General features: G+C 40.8%; 2 protein-coding genes across 2 annotated transcripts; one reads left to right on the top strand and one right to left on the bottom strand.

The window, feature by feature from the left end:
• Positions 1-728: 728 nt before the first annotated feature.
• Positions 729-14,626, bottom strand: LOC148189216 (uncharacterized). Its single transcript, XM_088080405.1, has 18 exons — positions 12,791-14,626; positions 12,622-12,716; positions 12,066-12,544; positions 10,781-10,837; positions 10,586-10,685; positions 9,348-9,560; positions 9,068-9,217; positions 8,677-8,797; positions 7,883-8,008; positions 7,683-7,799; positions 7,280-7,424; positions 6,768-6,990; positions 3,829-3,909; positions 3,360-3,699; positions 2,928-3,044; positions 2,210-2,352; positions 1,415-1,531; positions 729-1,223 (listed from the first exon to the last, which is right to left on the bottom strand). Exons 1-18 carry the CDS (start codon positions 12,848-12,850, stop codon positions 1,118-1,120), a joined length of 2,790 nt encoding a protein of 929 aa, XP_087936531.1. The 5' UTR covers positions 12,851-14,626; the 3' UTR covers positions 729-1,117.
• A 134-nt stretch (positions 14,627-14,760) lies between these two features.
• On the top strand, positions 14,761-22,979 carry LOC121950506 (methionine aminopeptidase 2). The gene is made up of 11 exons (XM_042496526.2): positions 14,761-14,979; positions 15,754-15,867; positions 16,096-16,158; positions 17,055-17,157; positions 17,449-17,610; positions 17,862-18,043; positions 18,264-18,358; positions 19,704-19,800; positions 19,894-19,997; positions 21,963-22,078; positions 22,279-22,979. Exons 1-11 carry the CDS (start codon positions 14,805-14,807, stop codon positions 22,529-22,531), a joined length of 1,464 nt encoding a protein of 487 aa, XP_042352460.2. The 5' UTR covers positions 14,761-14,804; the 3' UTR covers positions 22,532-22,979.
• The last annotated feature ends 505 nt before the right edge of the window (positions 22,980-23,484 follow it).

Here is a 23,484-nt window from a genome sequence, read left to right as displayed (position 1 = left end):
TATTAATATCACAAGTGTGACTAAGAGACTAAACATGAATGGCAGCCAGCTGATGCTTTGTAAGCTAAATTTGATACAGTTGAGGAAGTAAAACAAACAAAAACCCCCGCATCATTTCTGGGTGGTGCTTTCATCATGCTGTAACTGTGTCACCAGGTTGATTCATTAGTCACTGTTACAGGAAACAGCTCTGGATAACAGGAGGGAGTAAAGAAACCGTTTTTTAAAATATATAGAGCATCAATGTGTAAATGACGTATTTCTCAATTAAATAATAGGTTATATATTAGGGTTGGGGTTAAAAATGATACAGCATAGTATCTTGCATTGCAACACTGATACACAAATGCCAAGTATCTATTTTTTTATTTGTGATTTGATTTACTTCAAACATGTAAAAAAGAAAATAAAGAAATGTTTGTACGAACATGCAAACAGACAAAAATGTAATATTTACAGACAATAAAAAAACATAAAGCAAAAGCAATGGTCTATGATACAAATTTATTTAATCCCATCCCTTTTCTAGTCTTTGAATTCTAATTCACCAGCTTACTTATTAATTTAAATCTAACTCTATCTAAACAAACATTTACATTTAAATCTAACTAACTAAACATATATGCATACACCCACATACAAAAAAACAAATTTTTACATTTTATATGTCCAGACATACATATATAAATCTTAAATATGTCTTTATATGTAAAGTTGTATTTTCCAGTATTTAAAATGTATGTGCACCTATTGCACATATATCCAATTTTTGAAATGGGGGAGGAAGGTGAATAGCAGCTTGTCAAGATCCAGAGATATTAGATAATCATAATAAACAAAAAAAATCAGTACTGGATAGTCTGGCGTTTTTATTAAATACACTCATGAAATATTACAGTGAAAACAGATATTTTATGTGAGTAAAGGCTCAAATGAAACGTCAGTGATTGTTCCGCATGCTCCTCAGGATGTCAAAAATCATTTTGCATATCAGGTACAGATTAGACTAATCAGCAGTGCCAACCCACAAAGTCAACAAACAAGATATTTGCATTCTGGTAACACATAAACCTAAAGTACAGTGGACTGATACGGATATAATCCCGTCCTTGCATATTCAGCGTGTGATTACAGGAACACGGGGGAGTGCTGGGTTCTTCTTCGGTTTCATACTAAAGTCTCTCTGATGTTTTTGTGAAAGCTCATGGACCCGACTGTACTTCCTGTTCAGGAAGAAGACACTGAGCTGCTAATTCGACTGCATTCATTAACAACATGGACAGAATCAAATATGGTAAAGGTACATAAGAAGACAACACAGGAATTAAAGAGAAAATATGTGTTGCAAACCACAAAGATACATTTCAGGAGTTTGCAGTTTGAATCTTTTTAAAGTATGAGTTTGGTCACAAACCTCTGATTGACCTTTTCCGTTTCCACTGAGGCAGTCAGCGTTGTGTCATCTCCTCCTTTCAGTCTTGCTACTTGTGAGTTGTGTGCATCTGTGGCTGCAGTGATGTTGTCTGTATCACTGCAATAAAATGACAGAACACTTTGTACACCAGTAGTGTAAAGTACATTTACTCATGTGCAATACTTAAATGAAAGTTTTGAGGTTCTTGTATTTTTCTTGAGCATTTCTGTTTTAAGACATTTTATATTTTTTAATGTGGACTTGTTGGAGCAGTTTATAAAATATGATTACTATTAAACTACCCAACAGTATGAAGCAGATAAAACTGGCTCCGCCTTGACCATCTACTACTACATCATTAATAATAATCCAATGATATAACACTGACAGGGGTGACTGTAATATTTGATGTTTAAGTACAATTTGTTGTTGATACTTCCATACCTTTACTGCAGTAAAACTCTGAATAAAGGACTTCTACTTGTAATGGAGCATTTTAACAGTGAGGTATTGGTACTTGTACTTCGGTAAATTGTTTGAATTCTTCTTACACCACCTTTGGGTTAGGGTTAGGGTTAGGGTTAGGGTTAGCAGTAAACTTAGTTTAAGGACTACCTCACTCACAAAAGGATCATTTGTAAGTCAGTTAGTCGTGCCATTTTACTTTGAATTTCATACTGATCACTGACAGCAGTTTTAAGCTAATCCCCTTATATTCACACAGTATCACTGTGTTACTGACTGTAATGATTGAGTTTCTCACAGTAAATCAGATTCACACTGGTGCAGCAGTACCTGAACTTGTAGTCTGAAGGGAGACTCAGACCTAATCTGTAGTCTCCCCTGGTTCTGGAGATTTGCTTTTGAAGGTCCCTGACTGAGCAGCTGTGACGGCTGAATATGTAGCCCACAAACAGCAGCTTCCCTCTGACGTACATCTATCACATGAACAAACAAAATTTACATTAGATGTGAGAAAATGGAAACTAAAGCTGCATACACTGCAGTTTTCACAATGATATTTAAAAACCATTAGTTCACTCAATTTGGATAATAGAGAAGTGGTTGCACCATTATGTCGATTCAATGTTTTCACAACATCAGTCACGTCAGTCATGTGGATATTTTTAGATTTCACAATTTATGATCCTACAGTGTGTGAGTGCAGTGTGAGAAAGACGTCTGCTTGATTTATGGACTGAAGGATGGATTCTTATCTTACAGCAAAAATCAGTGGAGCAGCTGTCATGACTTTGGGCTAATAATTAGAGCACCCTTTCATAATTAAGAGTGCCATCCCTCACTGCTTGTCAGCCTACAGTACTTTACAGTAAACGTCAGGGTTTCTTGGAAAGGACAGCACCTTACTAGTCCTCCCAACCCCACCCCCTCCATACTATCACCCCCTCTGCTTCAGGGAAGTACTGCTGCTGCCACCCAGTGGGATTCATGAAAACCTGCACCGAGTAGAGCCTGCAGCCTTTTTATCAGAGCCTGCAGTGGATTTACTGACCAGGAGCATCCCGGGAGCTGCGTTGTGCCGCTGCTGCAGCAGGATGTTCTTCCCTCCACAGCTGGGCTCCCCTGTTGACATCTCATACCTCACCAGGCGAAATGAATCCATCTGGCACTAGATTACAAAAAACTATTCCTGAGTTTCCAGAAATACATAGTGCACAATATCAAACTGTAGGATGTCCTTCACTGACCCCTTGTTTTTTAGTCTGTGCAAGTGCAAATTTAAGTACACAGTTAGTGTACTTGCTGATTATGTAAACTGGACGCTATTTTAAATACTAAAAAATGATGCCTACACTGTGAATTTGAGGCTGCAAGGACACCTGGCTGGATGCAGTATATTACAACTAACCAAAATAGTAGAAAATTGCTGCTTATTGTGTTTTTATAATTTTGTCCACCCCTGTATATAAGACAGCATCCACACCTGAGTACACGGCCTTGTTCTGTGCTTGTTCCTGCTCTTGTAAAGCTGCTCCAGCACATCCTGGCCGGGCTGTGTGTTGACGGGAAGAGTCACGCACACCACCAGGATCTGTTGACTGTGTGGAGGCTGGCCCATAACGAAGGCATCGTACTCCAGGTCTGTCACCACTGGCATCAGCGTAGCGCTGCAGCAGCACCGCCTGCGCCCTCCCTCCCCCAGCAGGGCAGCTCTCAGCAGAGCTGGGCACGCTGTGAGAGGGGCGGAGGGGGTGAACGATAGCTGGGCTGGACGGGTGACAGCAGAGGGCTGCAAATCTGCACTGTTTGGAATTATCACTGACCTGGCATAGTAGGGGTAATAGTGAAGCTGTCATTGTAAATATACTCTTGCTCTCATAAACTTCAGTAAATGTCATTTTCTAGCATTTGATTGTGTTTCTGTGCCTGTCAGTGATAAAAGTGGCTCTTACTCAGGACTGATGTTTCCATAAATTTTAAGGGGTCCTATCTGTGTGACACGGGGCTCCTCCTCTGTTCGTTTTTTTCGTGTCCTGGCAACATACAGTAAAACAGTAAAATATATCAATATAAATAACACAAAGCAGTATACATCTGTTCAAAGTCTATCAGAGTTCAAGCACTTGAAACTAATCAATAAAAAGTGTTTGGTACACAATCAATCACTGGCTCCTGTTTAAAGGTTCTGTATGTAACTTTCAAAATCCTTGACAGTGAGACCTCTCTGTGAGGCCGCTGAGTGAACTGAGTCAGCCGACAGCATGTCCATGCAGCATGGCTTTACAGATAGCTGGCTAACCTTAGCTTAGGTTACGGTTAGCTCACAAGAGCCCATGAACAGCGCCAGGCTTTTGAGCCAATTTTCGCAGTGGCGAAAAATAGGATTACACCCTCACATGACGCCATGAGGCGCAGAGAAACGGGTTTCCATAGATTTACCAGGATTGAGTCCTAAAACCTGGAAATCTGTTAGCATTTCAGCACGTCCAGTTTCCTCGTCCAAAAGCTAATGGGCATTTTTAATGTTTTTTTTTTTTGCTTGGAAGCCTTACATACGGTCTGTGGTTAACACAAGCTGAAGGGACTTTCACATCTTGTTTTACAACATAAATATATCAGAAAATACCACACTAGCAAAGTTTGAAGCTTTAAATGTCTTAAAACAGGCGGTAACTGACAAGTGGCCAAATGAGACTACATAACGTCATCATACCGAACTGCACTGAACACAGCCTTGCAGCCTTGCAGCCTTGCAGCCTTACAGCCTTACAGCCTTGCAGCCTTACAGCCTTACAGCCTTGCAGCCTTGCAGCAGTGGCGACATGACGTAGTGTAGTTCGTGTTAGCTTAGTAATAGCTTTTTTACTTCTGGCGTTTACATTCAGCTTAAAAAATCCTGAAAGTGGTTCATTTGTGAATATTATCTTGCTGTGAAAAATGTGTGAGCATCATGAACGTTTGTTTACCACAGAGTTTATTTTCTGCAATAATCCAAAACGAGGGAATCTGGGGGACGTTAGTTTACGGGTCGGCCCGCTCTATTACAAAGCAACTGACAGTATATCCATGCCACGCAGGTTTATGATTACGGTTATGATTACGATTAGCTCATGAGTGCCCATGAAAAGGACTTCGGAGCCAATTTTCGCAGTGGCCAAAAACTGAATTACGCGTGATACTATTGTGCCATGAGAGTGTTTCACTAAAAAGACATACATTTTGAAAGAGACATTTGTAAATCAGTAGATAACCTTTTTTTGCCATCTTTTCTCAGAACTTCCCATCCACACATTCAGTATCTTACTACCTACATTATTTGAAAGAGACATATGACAAATGACTCATATTACAGTGAGGATTTTACTCGTCCGATAACATTTGAAAGTCTGGAAGAGCTGCAAGTTATATCATTTTATCCAATTCAGAGCGCCAAACCATTAATTAGAGTGTATTCTTTATATGACCACAAAAGAGACAAAAAGTTACATATATAACTTTGCCTGGAGCGGAGCATACTGCAGCACCAGAGACAGACCTTCAGTCAACAGCTGTAAACTCGAATTCAGAAAGCGCAAAACCTCAACAGTAAGTGCATCTCTGGCCTGCTGCTGAAAATCTCACCTGTTATATAACAGGTACACAGCATGTGTGGACACCGTGTTTTGGTGGCTGCTTGTCGTTTGTTGACAATAGCAGACTCCCATTTCTTAGCTAAGGTTAGCTGCCGTTGCACACTGTAGAGGAGCTGAAGAGAGATGCAGCATGTTGTTGGGGAGAAGTTTGCCTTGAGGGGTTTCTGCCAGAAATGGATTTTTATTTATAAAATGTGCAAATACCTGGGGGCCAGATTCTTCTCACATCCTGTGGATTATTAAAAAATCCTGCACAAATGAAGCAGACACTATTTCATCTCTCAGTTTAAAGGAATCTGCTGTTTTTAACACTTCTTTGCTGTAGGACTCAGTATTGGCAATAATTTGGAGATACAATACGTACCACAACACAGTATACGATTTAATATATTGGAGTTGCAATGCTTTTAGCAAGGCGATACGTTGTGGTATTTTTAAAATCTAATTTTAAGGAAAACTGTCATAAACACCTCTCTGCTATTTAAAATGGATGTTTACTTTTTAATGCAGTCAGAACATTAGGGATCTGTATTTATCACGGCCTCTGTAACACACTACGATTATGCTGTTTGGTTGGTATGGCAGACTTGTGACTAAAGACATATTATAGCACAGCTATTTGCAATCGGGTGTATAAACTGTATTGATTCTGACACCCCCCCTCTTACACACACACTTTATCACAATCAATTTAAGCATGATACTCAAGTTTATCAATATTGTCCTACGCTTCTGCTTTGCTGTGGCCATGTCTGCTAACTAACAGGAAATGTCTGCTGTTTGATTCGTGGTTTTTTGCTTCTTTGTTGTCTGTTCATGAAAACCCATTTGCCTGCCTGTAGTTCCTACTTGGTGCATGTCTAGAAACTGTGATACTGCCATTGTGAAGTGAACCAAAAAAAGCAAAGTGATTTGGCTTTATTAACCAATAAAGTATCAGGTCTCATATAGTATATCTTGATCAACAAGCCGCGTTCAATATTTGTCTGAGGGCCACGACTGGCCCCAGCTCCGGACTTTGGACATGCCTACTTTAGATTATACTGGAAAGTCCCGAGTCCTTTACATAGCCATCATCTCAAAGGCTGGCAACCGAGCGAGGCAGGAGAGGTAATAATTTTTTTTTTTTTAATGCATGTGTAAAGTTACATACAGTACCTTTAAGGATAGTTTTTATTCATGATTAGTCAATTTACTTTAAAATTATTGGAGTTGCCCACTGGACTCTTTGCTCCTGTGTATGGGTGTAAAGTGTGCACCTTGGCAGCTTGACGCAGGAGTCCAGAGGTCTTTCTGCTGGTGCTGCTGACAGATGTCTGTGCAACTCCTGTAACTCACTCCTGCCCTCTCCAGGCTGGACTGGTTTAGCATCTGCCCGCTCAGGTGGGTTCAGAGAGGGCAGAGCAGCTGACTGTACCTCTCTCCTCAGCCTGGTCCTCAGTGGGGCATCTGGCATCCGCTTCGTGTTGGGACACTTGATACCTGAAGGAGAGGAAGAGGTCACTCAGAAATGCACACAGATACCGAGTGACAGGAGTGACCGTGAACAAGATCCTGATGGAACTATTCAATAATGTTGAGTTTGCAGGATGAGGTGATACTGTAACTTTTTGCTTTACTGAATCACTCTGAAACAACCTTACTGGGTCAGATTGTCTCAATGTTACTTTTATGTGGACCACGTACTTTAATAACTCATGGTGTACAGTACATCACACCCACTGGTTGCTGTGTGATCCCAGCTGGGAAGCGCGCAAAGATAGGTACGTACCGATAGCCGTACGATAATAATCCAGCCAGCCATCCATGATGTTTCGTACTCTTTGCTGAAGCCTCTTCAGCTCCCTGCCAGCATGCCCTCCTCTTCTCCACGGTACTAACGGCTCCTCCACCTCTCTGAACATCTGGAGGACCTCCTGGGAACGCACAGACACCTGCCGTACATCATCACTTGCATGGCAGATTATATGATATAGATCAACAAAAGGCATTTAGCAAGCTGTTTTATACAACATGACTCAGTCAAGGCATCTGCAGAACTTTTAGAGGTTTAAAAAGAAACCAAATGCACTATTGTATTTTTTTTATTTATTGGTAAAATAAATTAGCTTTCAATTGGAACTTTATGTCATGACTTCATGAGGGATGTCATGTAGTGATAAAAAGTCTCTTACAGGTCTTGGTGTCAGGTTCCTGTTGCTCTCTAGGACCACAGATGGATATTTTGTCTTTGCCAGCAGGAGGTCTTGAGCAGAGTCAGAGGTAAAGTTTCCTTCAGTCTGCAAACAAGGCTGTCAATGCAGACATTATTAGAATTGTTTATCAAAAATCGTCTACTTTTTTAATCATCTACATCTTCTAATTTTAATCTCACCGTTTCCTTTGATTGGTTAATGTGCGACAGGGCAGAAAGAGGAAGTTGAACAGTTTCGTTGTTGCACCTGAAGATGAGCATGGCAGAGGTACCACTAAGCAGCCACACGGAGATTAAATCTGACAACTGCAGGAGACAAACAAAACCACATTAACAGCTTTCTTTAAAATAACAACAAAAAAACAGCTCAGTATCGTGACCTCTCATAAATTGTGATGAATTCAGCCACCTGCCAAACCAATCTCCAGAATAAAGCTTGGCATTTTATGTTATTTGCAAACCACGGACATGTTAAATTTGTACATTTCAAATGTATGGGATATGTTAAATGTGGTTAACGTGTGGTTAGGTTTAGGGCACTAGAACACATGGTAATGGTTAGGCAAACATGTTTTTGGCTCAAAATACCCCTTTCTGTTGCTACAAACATGTTCCAAACTCTAGCGACTGGGCTGACTCTGCACACTGTGGATCTGTTATTAAACCTCTCTACGTCCTGTCAGACAGTTAGCGTTCATCTATCAATAGGTCATGCGTCATACACATACACGTCATCACATGCCTTGCTTTGTTTCCCCTAAATGTGACATTTCTCATGTACACATCTCATAGTTATCACACATGACAGATTCCTCTAATATCCCTTACCACTAAATATTTTTCATGTCTGAAGATGACCTGTGGCCTGCAACATGCTGACTCTGTTTATTTCACAAAATCCTTTCATTATCATCAAAATCATCATTTTTGAATAACAGTAAATATGTCACAGGTGATCTGAAAAGTGGCTGCACCTGTATGACAATCTTCCCCCTCACTGTGTGGTCTTTCTGCCAGCTCCACTCCTTAGTTACGTTCCCATGATGGTCATATATGAATCCACCGTCCTGGTCCCACACTGATGTGATGGCAGAACTGGAAGAACATTTAAATTTCAATAATACACACACACACACACACACACACACACACACACACAATTATAGAAAGGTTTTTAAAGGCAAGAAACATTTGGTTATGAGATATCATGGCTTTGTGTCCCCTAATATCAGTCAAGCTCCAAACATATAGAACAAACTCTAGAAAGCTCTCTCCACAGCCACAGTAGACATTATCCTGGTATATTTTCAGTGGAGCACCTCTTTCATTTAGGCAGACTTTGACACATATGTGCAATGAACTCACCTAAGAGAATGTGTAACGGCCCCATGCCCAAATGCTGTGATAGTTGCCAGAATAACGGGACGCTCTGTGTCACTGAACACGTTGGTGTAGAAGCCTCCACAGGGCAGACCTGAATGGCTCTGGCATACTGCGATACAACCAGACAGGTAGCTAAGAGTGCAGGGTCAAAGGTCAAAGGTCAAAGGGTGACACATTAGTAATATGCCGCACACTGTACTTGCTTCTTGTACAGCTACTAGAATTAAAGTAGTCATGAATAAACATAAGAAGAGAAGGATACTATATGAAGGAAGAGCCGTCATTGATCCCGTAGTGTAGTTTCTGCTGTGTCGGATCCTTCTGCTTCACTTGTGGTAGCTGGGGCATCCCGTTGACTATAGTAGCTGCTGGGGCCTTTCTCCTAGGTCTCCTGTCTTTCAGTCTTGCCTTTGCATCACCGTAGTGACGGAGTATGAGGGGCTTGTTTAGGGCCTGTCCAGCTATTTGTGGTTTTCTATGTGAAGATAAAGTAATTATTTTTATGTTTAGTCTAATTAACTGATCTCTCATTTAGCATTTATGAAGAGTTATGTAGATTACAAAATTAAACATACAATTTTTAATAAAAAATGACCACATTTAAAATCCGGTAAGAACTTTTTATGCATACTGAAGCGAGCTTCAGTCATTAAAAACCATTCACTGTGTAGTGTGTATTAAATAGTGCACTATATAGGGAATAAGAAACAAGATTTTGGACACTATGTTGGCATGTAAAAACAACTAACTAAACTAAACTAACTAAAATAACAAACTAACAATTGTGTAAATGACACTACAGAACGTTAACTCACCGCACATGGCTTTAGAGCCTTATTGTGATGGTGACCTTGAGTCATGTAAAAATAATGTCATTCATTTATAGACTAAGATTAGCTTTTTACTTCTTGTGATTGCATTTAAACATCAAAAAATCTAAAAGTGGCATTCATTTGTGAGGATGAAGAAAATGTGTACATAAGTATCATAAACGTTTGTTTGCCACAGAGCTTATTTTCTTCAATTATCCAAAGTCCAGTGGAAAAATCCCATAGGCTTTTTGTTGAAGCAACCAGGGCGACACTAACTTCCATGTTGGCCTACAGAAAAATATCATCTCTGGAGCAGTCTATTCAATTAGGAAAAATAGTAATTCTCATACTAAAACTAACCTCAGTAATTCAAAATAAAACAAGACTAAAAGTCTACAGAAAGCAAGCAGTTAAGTGATACCAAATATTATCGCATTCAATCCAATGACTGTCGAGATATTTCAATCAAAACTGCAAGGCGGTGCCACAGGAAAAGTCTGAATATCACCATAGTCACTAGGATTCATTACCTGGGTACTATACATTTCTGTATCAAATCCATCCAATCAAAGAGTTCTTCAAAGAGATCTAATCATCAGGTTACAAATTTAGGTATGCTTTGCAGTCCCTTATGTGACAAACACTTGCCTCAAGATAAATGCAGCAGCAAAGGTTAATAGCTACGCACTTAAGATTTCTTTCGACCTGGAGTCGCTCCACCACCCACTGACACAAACTGATCTGCTGAGGCTCATCACAGGAGGGCTGCTTTGGCTGGATGATCCAACCTGGACACAAATCACACATCCAGCTGAGGCAGCAGGGCCACAGCAGTGAGACACAGTGGCCACCATCAACACAATGCTTCAGCTCCATGTCTTACCTGGATGACTGTAGCTGTTGGATGAGAGGGTGAGACTGACAGTGGTGGAGTTATGAGCTGTTGGAGAAAGACAATCAATCAATATGGCACGTGACGTCTTATATATTCACATTTTTATTCAATCTGTCGGACAATGCTGGCCACACATCAGTCACCAACAGTGGCATCAGGGAACTTAATAATGTAACTAAATAGCTCTGTAACTGATTAACAGACAGCAGTACATCTGTGCCCAGCGACCAGCTACCTTGTCCTGTCTTGTAAATTAATCCTCTTACTTCCGCAAGCTTGCAACCAAAGCTGTCCTCGTGTTCACTCTTAAAAGGTCACAAGAAATAACATAATAGGTTTTCACTTTTGTCAATCTATACCTACATTAACTATGGCATAGCCTATAGTCAAAATATAGTTCTCACTGTCCTGCCTTACTCTCAGTTTTACATATTCGATGGCCTGCAGTGCAACACATGCATTTTGTAATAATGCATATTTTATAAAGGGTTTGTGCTATAACTGGAGGCTTGATTAATGGTTAATAAATAATTAATTTATACTTTATAAGCCATTTGTAAAACCTACTCCTAGGTTGCAGGTTGTTAAAAAAACAACCTCTTATAGTACTCTTGGAGCATAGTTATATCTTATTGATGTAGCAATTGTCTTAACATCTACAATCTGATGGGTTATTGTAGCAGAAAAAAACCTTTATTAATGACTTAGGCAACTAATGCTTATACCTGCAGACTTGATGACTTCTAAAGTGAGAATTATGTTGAATTTCCAACAAATGATTTTATAACCCTTGACTACTATTAGTTACAACTTATTTAACCTTAGATGATAAGTTTTGCATGTTAAAAAGATAAAATATCCCCAAGTTGAGTGACTTTAGAAGACAATAATAATGATAACTCTCGTTTTTCTGAATTAATTAGATTATCTTGTTTGTTTAGAAAAACGTACATTTTTTTCCCATGAAAACTTTTCTTATGTGTAATTCTGAGATAATACTCTAGGGTATTTCAGACAAACTGAGCAGTTTTTCTAAAGTAAATGAAACAAGCTTCTGTAGTTATAAGGTATAAATTCATTTTTTAATTTAATAACATAATTTGTTTGGTAGTGAGTTAGTAACAGATTTTTAGTAACCTATTTCCCAATTTGGATTTATTATGTCAAAGCCTCCTTCTGACATATGAGTATTTTTCATATTTCAACTCATTAAGTTATTTTTTTTCTGGCATTGATGAGCTTCCACAGAAATGTGACCCAGCGGCTTATTTACCTCTGTTGAAATTGTGTTTGCGCTTTTTCATGCATGGATTTGAGCTGAGTTGTGTTTTTCTCACAGAGGGGCCAACATTTTCCACAGCACACGAGATTGTCTCTCCTGTCTCCCTCTTGTCGTTGGCGGACACCTGACGGGATTCATCCAACTTCACGGAACCTTTGGACTTTCGTCGTTTGTCATTTCGCTCCGGACTCCTCAAGTGCACACATCCTGCAGTCAGATCCTGCCAGGAGTAATTCAGAATATTTACAATCCCGTGAGGAACGCGCCCCTCCTCCGTCCATTTATATTGTGAAAGTAGGCGAGCCAAGTCATTTAATAACTGCGGGGCTGCTCGCTTGTATGCATCCAGCGGATCCTGCATGTTGAGTGCAGCACCGACAGCAGAGGATGGATCAGGTTTACTATCTCCACATGTTTCACCTGACAGCCTCTGAGTGAGCTCATCACTTTCTTTGTCGTCATCTCGATTACTGGGAGAAAAAGGAGCAAATGTATTAGTCGCATAAGAAAAATATAAAAAAGGAATTTGTAACCATAAGGAAATTACCTTTGTGTTGTATCCTTTAATTTCTCTTTTTCATTTGCAACCTTAAATTGTAAAAGGCTGCTTCGTGCACCTCTAATTCTGGTTCGTTTTGTTGGCTGCAGAGAGATTGATAAAATGTTAATGTCTTGCTTTTTCTACAGTCATCAGGCTAAATGAGTGTTACTCCCACCTGGTCAAAGAAATACAAAGGGCCAATTCTGAAGTCCATTAGCGCGGCAGAAGAAGCCATTATTCCTTATAAAAAATCCACTTGAAATTCCTCTGAAGACTATCCACAGGCAGATAACACGCAGTACACATCCTTGCAACAAAATATCAACAAACCCGAACTATATGTGCGTTAAAATCCACCTTTCACTTCTGTAAGTGTGCCTCTATCCACTCGGTGTGCTGGGCTTGTTGCTTGGATACACAGTTCTGCGCCCGTCTCCAAATACTCGCGTTACGCACCAGTAATGATCGACTCCACGCATCAAACTGAGAGGGTATCAAACAACAAAACATTGTTCACAATAGCAGATAAGGTGTTTTCCAATGTGGGCACGCAGGATAAATGACACACAAGTCTCACTGAGGAGCTGCAGTCACAGGTGCGCACAGTAACCTAAAACTCAGCTACGGGATGTTCAGGCAAAGTGGTGATTCTAGCCTGCAGTGCAGCTTTTACAGGCCATTTATTATGGAGATAGATCAGTGACAGTAGGTTTTGGCATTGCAAAAGGAAACACTGGCACTGAAAAGGCTCAGCTGAAATTCATCGACATTTAAATTATTTTTATTACATTTTGATCCTTTTTGCGTTCTGATGTATTTTTCTATCATAACCTTTAGATTTTTTCTTCATGTTACTTTTGAAGATCTGTCCCAGGTAGCCAAAATGACCTGGCCCAACATCAGCCACTGCCTTTACTGGGCTGTTATCAAAAATGACCTGGCTCAATATCGGCCTGAACTTGACAAGCTGAAAGAAATAAGTCAGGCCACATCTAGTTTCCTAACTCGGCTGAGACTAGGGGTGAGAACTGGGCGCCCCAGAATTGGGCACAGCAAACTGGCCCGGTTCCAGCTGCCAACACTGCAATCACTTGGCAGTTGTCAAAAATGACCTGGCCCAACACTTGGCACGGCGGAAGACATAAGTCAGGCCACGTCTAATTGCCCAACTTGGCTGGAACTTGTGATGAACGACACCCCAGAATCAGGCAAAACAAACTGGGCCGATTCCAGCTGCTGATGCTGGCATCACTGGGCTGTTACAAAAATGACCTGGCCCAGCATCGGGCCAAACTTGGCACGCTGGAGAAAATAAGTCGAGCAATGCATGGTTGCCCAACTCAGTTAAGACTCTAGGTGAATAAGGCCCCGCAATCGGGCCAAATAAACTGGCCCAGTTCCAGCTGCCAACACTGCTACACACTGGCTGTTACAAAAATGACCTGGCCCAGCATCGGGCCAAACTTGGCATGCCGGAAGAAATGAGTCGGGCCACGTCTGGTTGCCCGACTTGGCTGGGACTTGCGATGAATGGCACCGCAGAATAGGTCAAAATAAACTGGGCCGATTCCGGCTGCATTTATGGTAGAGTTCCCAAGAGACATTCTGTCCTTAGTATGCAGGTTTATGTAGATTATGGTGTCCTTGCCCCCCCCTTCAAGAACCTCCTATCCATGCAAAAACAGGGACAGAATTAAAACAACAAAAACTGAGTAGAAAAAAACTGTAATATAAAAAAAAGAAAGAAAGAAAAGAAAGAAATAAAAAGATTATTATTGAAAAATATCAATGCAAAAAAATAAGAAAATTAAAATATAATAATTCAAAATGAATGTTTTATTTTTCAGGGGAACCTTTTTTTCAGTTCTAATGTTATTTCCAATGCCAAAACATACTATTCTAACTCCATAACTTATCAGGACATGATGGCCACATAACTAAGCATTTCAGCCTCCACAAATAGACACTGGGATTGTGTTGCCGTCTTATTATAGTTTGTCCCAAAATGTAATTTTCCCTGCAGAAAAAAAGTGATGAGAAATGAAAGTTTGTGCTCCTCAGGACAGAGCAGGATCGTCTTCCTCCACTCGGGTCAAGTAGTTGCACAGAGATTGTCTAATAGCTCATTATTGGCTCAGCTTCCTCCAGCACACTTTTCTGCTTTGACCACTGGAGGCTCTCAGCAGCTTATGCGTCACTTCACCTCTCAGTCGCTGATCATGGCGGAGCTACAGCTACAGCATGAAGTGGAGCCTCAACTTCTCAATGGGGACGACTTGAACGAGGAGAGAGAAGATGCGGACACCTCAGAATCAGTGAAGAAAAAGAGAAGAAAGAAGAAGAGGAGTAAGACCACCGCACCAGGTAAGGGGCATCACTTTGCGGTTTGAGAATCGCTTGAGAGAAAATAGCGCAAAATTGTCTCCTCGTGTGCCACTCGGTGTAGAGCACGAGTATCAAATATGCGGGACAGGAGACTTTTCAACCTGTCAGATGGCATTCCTGTGCAGCTGTCCCAACTCTGAGCGGCTGCCGCTGGAGATAAGGGCGCTCGTATGGAAACGGGACACTCTCTGAAAATCGCAATTTACCATCAAAACTGATGGAAAGCTGTCATTTGAAGATGGAATAAAATTTAATTTTACTCCAGATTAAATATGTTCAAGCCTATAAATCCCCCTAAGCTGCATGAAATTATGTAATAGAAGTATCCACAGTTTTAGTGCAATAAGATGACAACCACTCTAATGCAAAAAGGCATGATGATAATTGCAGCCTCACTGTCTCATAATGGGGAAAAATAACATCCTGAGTTGTTGAACCTGCTATAAGTCAAGTGGTTCACACAGCTCTGCCTATGAAGGGCTAAATGTCATAATGCTGCAAGGTACATATGCCCTTGAGGGTATTGACTCCCAAGGTATAGGAAGAAATTATGCACAGACCCTGCCAAGTTGAGATCGTAGTGGATGCACTTTCTTGAAATGACTGTACCACAAATGATTTACTTCCTCTGTGTGTGCGTGCGTGTGTGTGTGTGTGTGTGTGTGTGTGTGTGTGTGTGTGCATGGCATGTGCATTGGCGTACACGTGCGTGTTCACCTGCACATGCATGCACGAGGGTGTGTGACTTTGCAGCAGGGACAAATGAAGCTGAGGGGGATGGAGAAGCCGGAGGTGTTGGTGATGTGACAAAACAGTTGGAGCAGCAAACACTGGCAGACAAAGAGAGGGAGGAGGATGGAGAAGAAGGTAACTCCTCACCACCATCATCATCATCACCACCATCCTCATCCTCATCATCTGCAGTGGTGATTGTGTTGAACTTTAAAAGCCCCCTGAAAGTGCTCAGTGAAATTCAGCTGGTCATATCTGCAATGTGATATCTGATTTTCAGTAGCACACTGGGAATCGTGCCCGAGCGCCTGTCGATATTTCTCACTTTACAAACTGTATTGAAACTAATGATGCTTTCAACAGATGGAGACGAAGGAGAGAACTCAGCTGGAAAAAAGAAGAAGAAGAAGAAAAAGAAGAAAGGATGTAAGCTGTTTTTTTCTCAGTGCAGCAAATGTGTCTTTACAGTCTGCAACAGATTACCTTTTGACTAAGGTGTAATTTTACAGTGGACAGGGGAGGCATTTTCTGAACCCTTTTCCAAGTCCTGTCTCGGCCCCCTATCCACACTCACTTTAAAAAAACGTATTTTTTTAACCACAAAAATTGTGTGTAATAGGCTGCTGTTTGGTTAGTTGCCATATTCTGACTGAATATGGCCCCCAGACAACTGGTCTTGCTTGAGTTTCTTGAAGATATTTCACCTCTCATCCAAGAGGCTTCTTCAGCTCTAAACTGACTGGTGGGGAGTAGCCGCAGCCTTTAAACCCTCTGTAGGTGTAGACCTTTAAACTACCATTTACATCACAGTGGCAGAATATATACAGTCAAAGAGTCACATCAGATTTTATATATGCACTCACTGTAAGAAGTCTGCATCATTAGGTAAATACAACAGGTGCACAAAAGCAGGTTGACCTTGGTAATTAGTGTCATGAGAGTTACATTATGAAGGACTGAAACAGGAGACGTGGGACAAATTGCTACAGGACCTTACATGCCGTGCAGACAGAACAAAATTAATGACATCATACTCAGTAATGTTACATTGTCAGGGGAGAGAACTGAAAGTGAGTCATACTAAAGGTCCACTATATGATACAAGTGCTTTCATATTGCCACATATTTCTCTAGCAATGTAATTCATTGAGTTTCTTTTACTTGAAGGTGTCTTACTTAATTAGATCTGTAAGTCAGGAGCTGCACTGTGTTCTTCAGCCGGGTTAAAATGTTAATGTCATGGACACGGGGAGGATAACTTGTTTTCTTTTCTCTTTGCTTTCCACTGCTTCTCCTTCTCCTCCTCACTATCTGGGCCACAGTGAAGGGACAGACTGACCCTCCCTCAATCCCTATTTGTGAGCTCTATCCCAGCGGAGACTTTCCAAAGGGAGAGGAGTGTGAATATCCACCATCGAAAGACGGGTGTGTGACCTCCACATCGTCCCTCACACTCAGCAGTTAGTCTTCCACTGCGTGATAGTTTTTATTTAGGTCTCTCTGCTTTGCACTTGTGTGTTCAGATAGCATAATGAGGTGCAATGTTTGGTTTAATTGCTTGTTCAGGAGCAAATTAATTTGGTCATATGTGAAAAAGTAGAAACACGACTTTCACCTGTGCAGAGTTACTATAAGAGTGCGTCTTTACAAGTATTTGTGTAATGAGAAAATGATGAGTTCCTCCTCTCTGTGGTGTGCCTGTCCACCTCCCACTAGGCGCAGTGCAGCGTGGCGGACCACCAGCGAAGAGAAGCGGGCGCTGGACAGGGCCAACGAGGAGATGTGGAGTGATTTCAGGGAGGCGGCAGAGGCACATCGGCAGGTCCGCTCGTATGTCAGGAGCTGGATCAAACCAGGAATGACCATGATTGACATCTGGTGAGACAAGCACTGAAATATTTCCCTTGAGCCCCTTTTAATAGACTTAAATTCTGGCTGCTCGTACCTGCCTGAGCTCATTTGAGGCTGAAATTGATATCAGCACTTCTTTGTCCTCGCCTGCAAGAGAGTGTTTTAAAATTATCAAAGAGAGCAGAAGTGCTTTGTGCTGGATGCATTATCTGTGCTGACAACAGTCTCATTGTTGCTGTCATCCTTTGGCCCTTTGTGCTGCTCTCTGTCTCTGGCAGTGAGAAGCTGGAGGACTGCTCTAGGAGGCTCATCAAAGAGAACGGGCTAAAGGCAGGCCTGGCCTTCCCTACCGGCTGCTCCATCAACCACTGTGCTGCCCACTACACCCCAAACGCAGGAGACCCCACTGTGCTGCGCTATGACGACGTCTGCAAAATTGACTTTGGGACGCACATCAACGGTGAGAGCTCGCCAACAACTTTATAAGTGCTTCTGCTCTGCTATTTCACACTTGGCATTTATTATGAAAGGAATACATTACAATTCTTAGTGCCTGGAATAAACTGTTCTCCAAGATTAATTAACTTTCACTTTTTTTAGATTAATACACGCTGAATGTTTCTGCAGAATGATAACCTCAGAGAAACTTTTGTGAGTGACCAAACTTTCGGGTCTTTCAGGTCGAATTATAGACTGTGCCTTCACCGTTACTTTCAATCCAAAGTACGACAGGCTGCTGGAGGCTGTGAGAGATGCAACTAACACCGGTATTAAGGTAACACATGAATGGGGCTTCTTTGCACTATTGGTTACACTGACGAAAAATCCTGACTACTTACAAAAAAAAGAGAATCATCATATTCTCAGCACATTTCCATTAATGTTCATGTCTAGTTTGCAATTTATTAAAATCAAGTTTGTGTAAGGAGGGTGGTTGAATGGGGAAAACAAACACAGGGCTTTTCCCCAGGAGACAAGTGTTCAGAACTGTGTGAGACAAAGTGAACTTCAAGTTAATTTCATGTGCATCCATTTCTTCTCCTAAACTGAACCTACATAATTGTATGTTGAGTATGTTACTTTCATGTTAGACAGTGATGTCATCCATGGGTGCTAATTCATTAAATATCATACATGCCAATATCACACAGTATTGCAATATATTGAATATTAACTCCCGTATTGTGAAATGTACCTTATCACGAGATTCTTGCCAATTCACATCTCTAATTCTTACATAATTAGGGAGTAATGATAAGGATAAGAAAATTGGAGAATAGAAGTGTCAGCAAAAAGAAGGTATAAGTCAAATGCAAAAAAAGTTAATTTAAAATCCTAAAGTCCAAAAATATAGGCATTTAATGGTATGAAGAATACAGAAAAGATTATTTATATCTTGTAAAATCAGTGACTCCCCTAGCATAAATGAAAAAACTCAAAACCATTTACACAAAAGTATAAAAGATAAATTATATCACTCAGAAAATTTGTAACTACAACGTCTATTGAGAATGTAATAAAGAGTAGAAAATGAAGCTGCAAGAAATGATGAAATACAAAATTGCACTTGATTAGATTTAAGTTTTGTGCCTGTAAGTAACTGGTTCAGGAACGATTCACTGAAGACAACTATTGTCAACTATTCCATTATTTCACACTAATTTGATAATTAATAAATCAGTTTGAGATATTTTTTTGAGGAAAATTTGTGAAAAATCTCTGATTCCATCTTCTTAAATGTGAATATTTTCTGGTGTCTGCACTCTTCTATGACACTAAACTGAATAACTTTTGGTTGTGGACAAAACAAGACATTTGAGGACATTATCTGGGGCTTTCGGAAACACTGATAAACATTTTTCACAATTTTCTGACATTTTATACACCAAAGAACTCGATTGATTGAGAAAATAGTCAACACATAAATTGACTATGAAAATAAAGGTTATTTGTCCTCAATTTAAAGTTATTCAGGAACTGCTGTTTGTGTTTGTGCAGTTTGTTTGTTGGTAACTACTGAGGACTTTGTGTACTTTATAAAATCAGATACGTCACATTAATGTCAAGACTGTGTGTGTGAGCGATGCAATGATGTGAGTGTAAACACCTCTCTGTACCAGTTTGCAGGAATTGATGTGCGCCTGTGCGATGTTGGAGAGACCATTCAGGAGGTCATGGAGTCCTATGAAGTGGAGATAGATGGGAAAACATATCAAGGTAATATGAGGTCATTAATCTCTTTTTTCTGTCATGCACAGGTTCTGCGCTTATACTGATGTATTTAACCTCTGTGTGGCGTTCTCTCTCTAGTGAAGCCAATCAGGAACCTCAACGGCCACTCTATTGGACCGTACAGGATACACTCAGGGAAGACAGTCCCTATTGTTAAAGGCGGAGAAGCAACGAGGATGGAGGTTTGTACAAACAGCTTTCTCCAAATATTATTTCATGCTGGCCAAATGTGGATGTGACTAGATGCTGGAGCACAAACCAACACTTTAGCCTCTTTTTTCTGAAGTGCCTGAAATTAAACCTTTATTAGCTGCTTGACCTTGCATATAAATAAACCCTTTTTAATTCTTAAGTGTAATTGGAAGAACATGTGGCTGGTTAGGGTTACGACGAGGTGTGGAGAAATGTTCCAGTCCGCTGCACTAACAGCTTCTTAGTCACCCTCGTCAGCACTTTAATTACACCTTTAATGGAATTACCAGCCGCATCGAGGCGCAACACGTGTTAAAACTCCAGCCCCTCATTTCACCGTAAGAGCACTGAATTGTGGGCATCCAGAGTTCATTAACAGGCCGGTGCTTCACCAAGGAGGAACATGGCTTTGCACTATCTTACATTTCTGAGATCCACGGCTGCCTCACACTCACACAGCTGCAGTACATGACTGTATTTGGACAGAACTGAGCATTTTAATTGGCAAGTTGCTGAGTGAGGCATTTTACCTGATGGTTCCAGGAGGGTTGGGGGGGTGTTGCTGCTGAGGTGGCAGCTTTGCGTGTTGTATTTTTAGCTGAAGTGTGTTGGTGTAACACGGCCATTACCCTCTTTGTGATCAGAGAGTGCGCGGCTGGAGTGGCAGCTGGGTGTGCCACAGGGCTGCTAGCACTTTGACTGATTATCGGTGCAGCGAGAGAGGGTGTCGCAGTGTTATCAGCTAATACCACAGGGACTCCAACAACAGCCACGCGCTGATAGAGACACAAAACGCCAATGAAACCCAGGCAATCGACTCGCACGAGGCGCTGCTCCACAAAGGACACTAGTCTTTGATAGACTACACACGAATATGTCAGCCCCTGGCTTTTAGAGGTTTTAATTTACTCTCAGTCCCCCTGGAGTGTTTTTGTCCTTTCAGTAACATCATACCCAGAAAAGCATAGTGCTGCATAGAGGTGTATAGATACAGATATGTAGACAGTGGTGGATCTATAGGTGACATAGGCAGCCACCATGGGGGTCACCCAGTGGGGAGTTGGGGGGAGGAGCACTGAGATCCCCCCTATCCCCACCTACCTTTTTTGGGCATTCAAATGCTTGCTCACAAGGGAATTAGTGGGTTGTATGTGGAGAGGATTAGAGTAATAGAAAGTGAAAAGGCAAAAAGGTGCAATTGAAAAACAAAAGACAAATTTACACATAAAAATTATTGTTTATTTCTTATTGTTTGTTAATAAAGTTGTTTATTTGTGTTGATTTCTCAGGCAGTTTTCATGCACCGTTTGTACGTTTTCCTGCAATAGTACTGCACAGAAATTTGTAACACATGTATTTGGGAAGACATTAATGATGTGACCTCCAGTAAGGAGGCAGGTCAGGGTGGTGGATAGCTTGCAAAAATGCAGACTTTCACCAGAAGACTGGTGTTCAGAACCGTGTGGACTTTGAGTTATTTTGAGGTTCATCCTCATGAACTGTTTCTTTTCCTAAACCAAACCCCAGTAATTTTACCTGCCTTGGAGAGGGGCCGGCGGTAGGGGAGGTGGATGGGTCTAACAAACCATGGACTTTTACGCGGGAGCCTGCTGTTAGCTTCTAGTGCTTCTAGTGTGGTTTTAAGCCAAACCACGTTTTTTTCTAAACCTAACCATGTCATTTTGTTGCCTAAACTTAAGGATATAAACGTAAAAAAGGGTTTTACCTGCATTATAAGTTTATTGTGAAGGAGACTGTATGCATGTAACGAGCAGAAACTTGGATGGGTGTTTGTTATGAAAAGACACAATGCAGATAACAAGTGTTACTTAGTGTACTTAGTACTTCATAAAGTCTTTATATAGTATGTATATAGTACATTGTATATAGATACACACTGTCTTAAAAATACTACCTTTTTACATGAAGTGTTTTCGTTTTTTGATGCTTCTCAGGAAGGCGAAGCCTATGCAATTGAGACATTTGGCAGCACAGGGAGAGGTGCCGTCCACGATGACATGGAGTGCTCACATTACATGAAAAACTTCCATGTTGGACACGTACCAATAAGGTTCTGCTGTTTTCATCTCATCTCTATATTGAATTTCAAAATAATGATTCAGAAAAATGAATTATAGTTAGACATTTACCTTATATCCTGCCTTTTAGTCCATAATTCCAATAAAGGAGGTTGCGATTATAATACACTTTTGTTTACTTCTATATAGTCAATGTCCAGTTTGTCTCACTTTTGACTCTACTGTGCTGTAGACTTCCAAGGGCTAAACATCTACTGAATGTGATCAATGAGAACTTTGGCACTTTGGCGTTCTGCCGCCGCTGGCTGGACCGCCTCGGCGAGAGCAAGTACCTGATGGCGTTGAAGAATCTGTGTGACCTTGGCATCGTAGACCCATACCCACCTCTCTGCGACATCAAGGGCAGCTACACCGCCCAGTACGAGCACACCATCCTACTCAGGCCCACCTGCAAGGAGGTAGTGAGCCGGGGAGAAGACTACTAAGCATGCGCCCAAAACTCAAGACGGAGCATGACAACTCAAAGACAACAAACCTCTGCAGACTGATAGCAATTATGCAATATTTCTCTGATCTAAATTTCCACTGCTTGAGCACCTTTAGGTAGTTATTCTAGCAAGAGCAAAGTGTCATGGCAGTAGCTTACTAGTATTTATTTTTCCAAAGGATCGAGACAATAGACAAAGGGCATATCTTTAAGAAATGTAGTGTCGTCATTTTAGTCATATTTTAACATGCTGCTTTTAGGAAATATGCAAAAAATGTATATGCAAAGGAAAAATGCAAAAAAGGTTTTGGCGAATACCTCGTCTAAAAAATGCTTTGCTTCATTGCATTGTTAAGACCTTGTGGGGAAACTGCAATGAAATATTTATATTTATATATTTCTTTGCTTGAGGCAGTTTTATAAGAAATAAATTGTTATAAATCTTGCATCGATTACTGTGCATTTTGATAAAATCCCAAAGGAGCATTGTGTAAGATTTAGAGGTATTTAGTGGCATCTAGTGATAAGGATTGCAGATTGCAACTAGCTAAAGGTTCTCCTGGTTAAAATTCCTTCAGCATTCATTGTTTAGGAGGTTATAACCTGGAGCTGAATTATCCGCAGAGGTCTCTTCCTCTACAAAACAAACGGATTAGGTGATTCAAAGCAGTAAAAACACTGAATAAAGCAGTTTCATTTTACAAAACAGTGAGGAGACCTCTGCAGGTAACACGGCTCCAAGTAAAAGCCTCCTGACCGTCTGGATCAGAAATAAGGTAGGCACACATTGGCCTTCATTTACAACGTACAAACCAACGTAGAAGTGCAAAAATTATCGAACAATAGTGTTTGTGTGCAATTCCGTGATCACAAACAAGATTGAAGGGGTGTTAATAAATGTGTCATTTACATATCCTGCACCAGTATATTCTGGGTTTAGAGACTTCATCC

The sequence above is a fragment of the Plectropomus leopardus genome, chromosome 7, assembly GCF_026936395.1.
Source record: "Plectropomus leopardus strain MGB_pleo_1.0 chromosome 7, ASM2693639v1, whole genome shotgun sequence".
NCBI classification, from domain to species: Eukaryota; Metazoa; Chordata; class Actinopteri; order Perciformes; family Serranidae; genus Plectropomus; species Plectropomus leopardus.
This window is presented reverse-complemented; position numbering and strand designations above follow the sequence as displayed.

Coding starts and splice junctions, on each gene's coding strand:
- LOC148189216 (XM_088080405.1), bottom strand. CDS start 12,850: ATGGCTTCTTCTGCCGCGCTAATGGACTTCAGAATTGGCCCTTTGTAT. Junction 9,218..9,347: donor GACGGCTCTTCCTTCATATA/GTATCCTTCTCT, acceptor CTGCACTCTTAG/CTACCTGTCTGGTTGTATCG. Junction 7,425..7,682: donor GGAACCTGACACCAAGACCT/GTAAGAGACTTT, acceptor GTGCGTTCCCAG/GAGGTCCTCCAGATGTTCAG.
- LOC121950506 (XM_042496526.2), top strand. CDS start 14,805: ATGCGTCACTTCACCTCTCAGTCGCTGATCATGGCGGAGCTACAGCTA. Junction 16,159..17,054: donor GAAGAAAAAGAAGAAAGGAT/GTAAGCTGTTTT, acceptor TCTGGGCCACAG/TGAAGGGACAGACTGACCCT. Junction 19,801..19,893: donor AGATGGGAAAACATATCAAG/GTAATATGAGGT, acceptor TTCTCTCTCTAG/TGAAGCCAATCAGGAACCTC.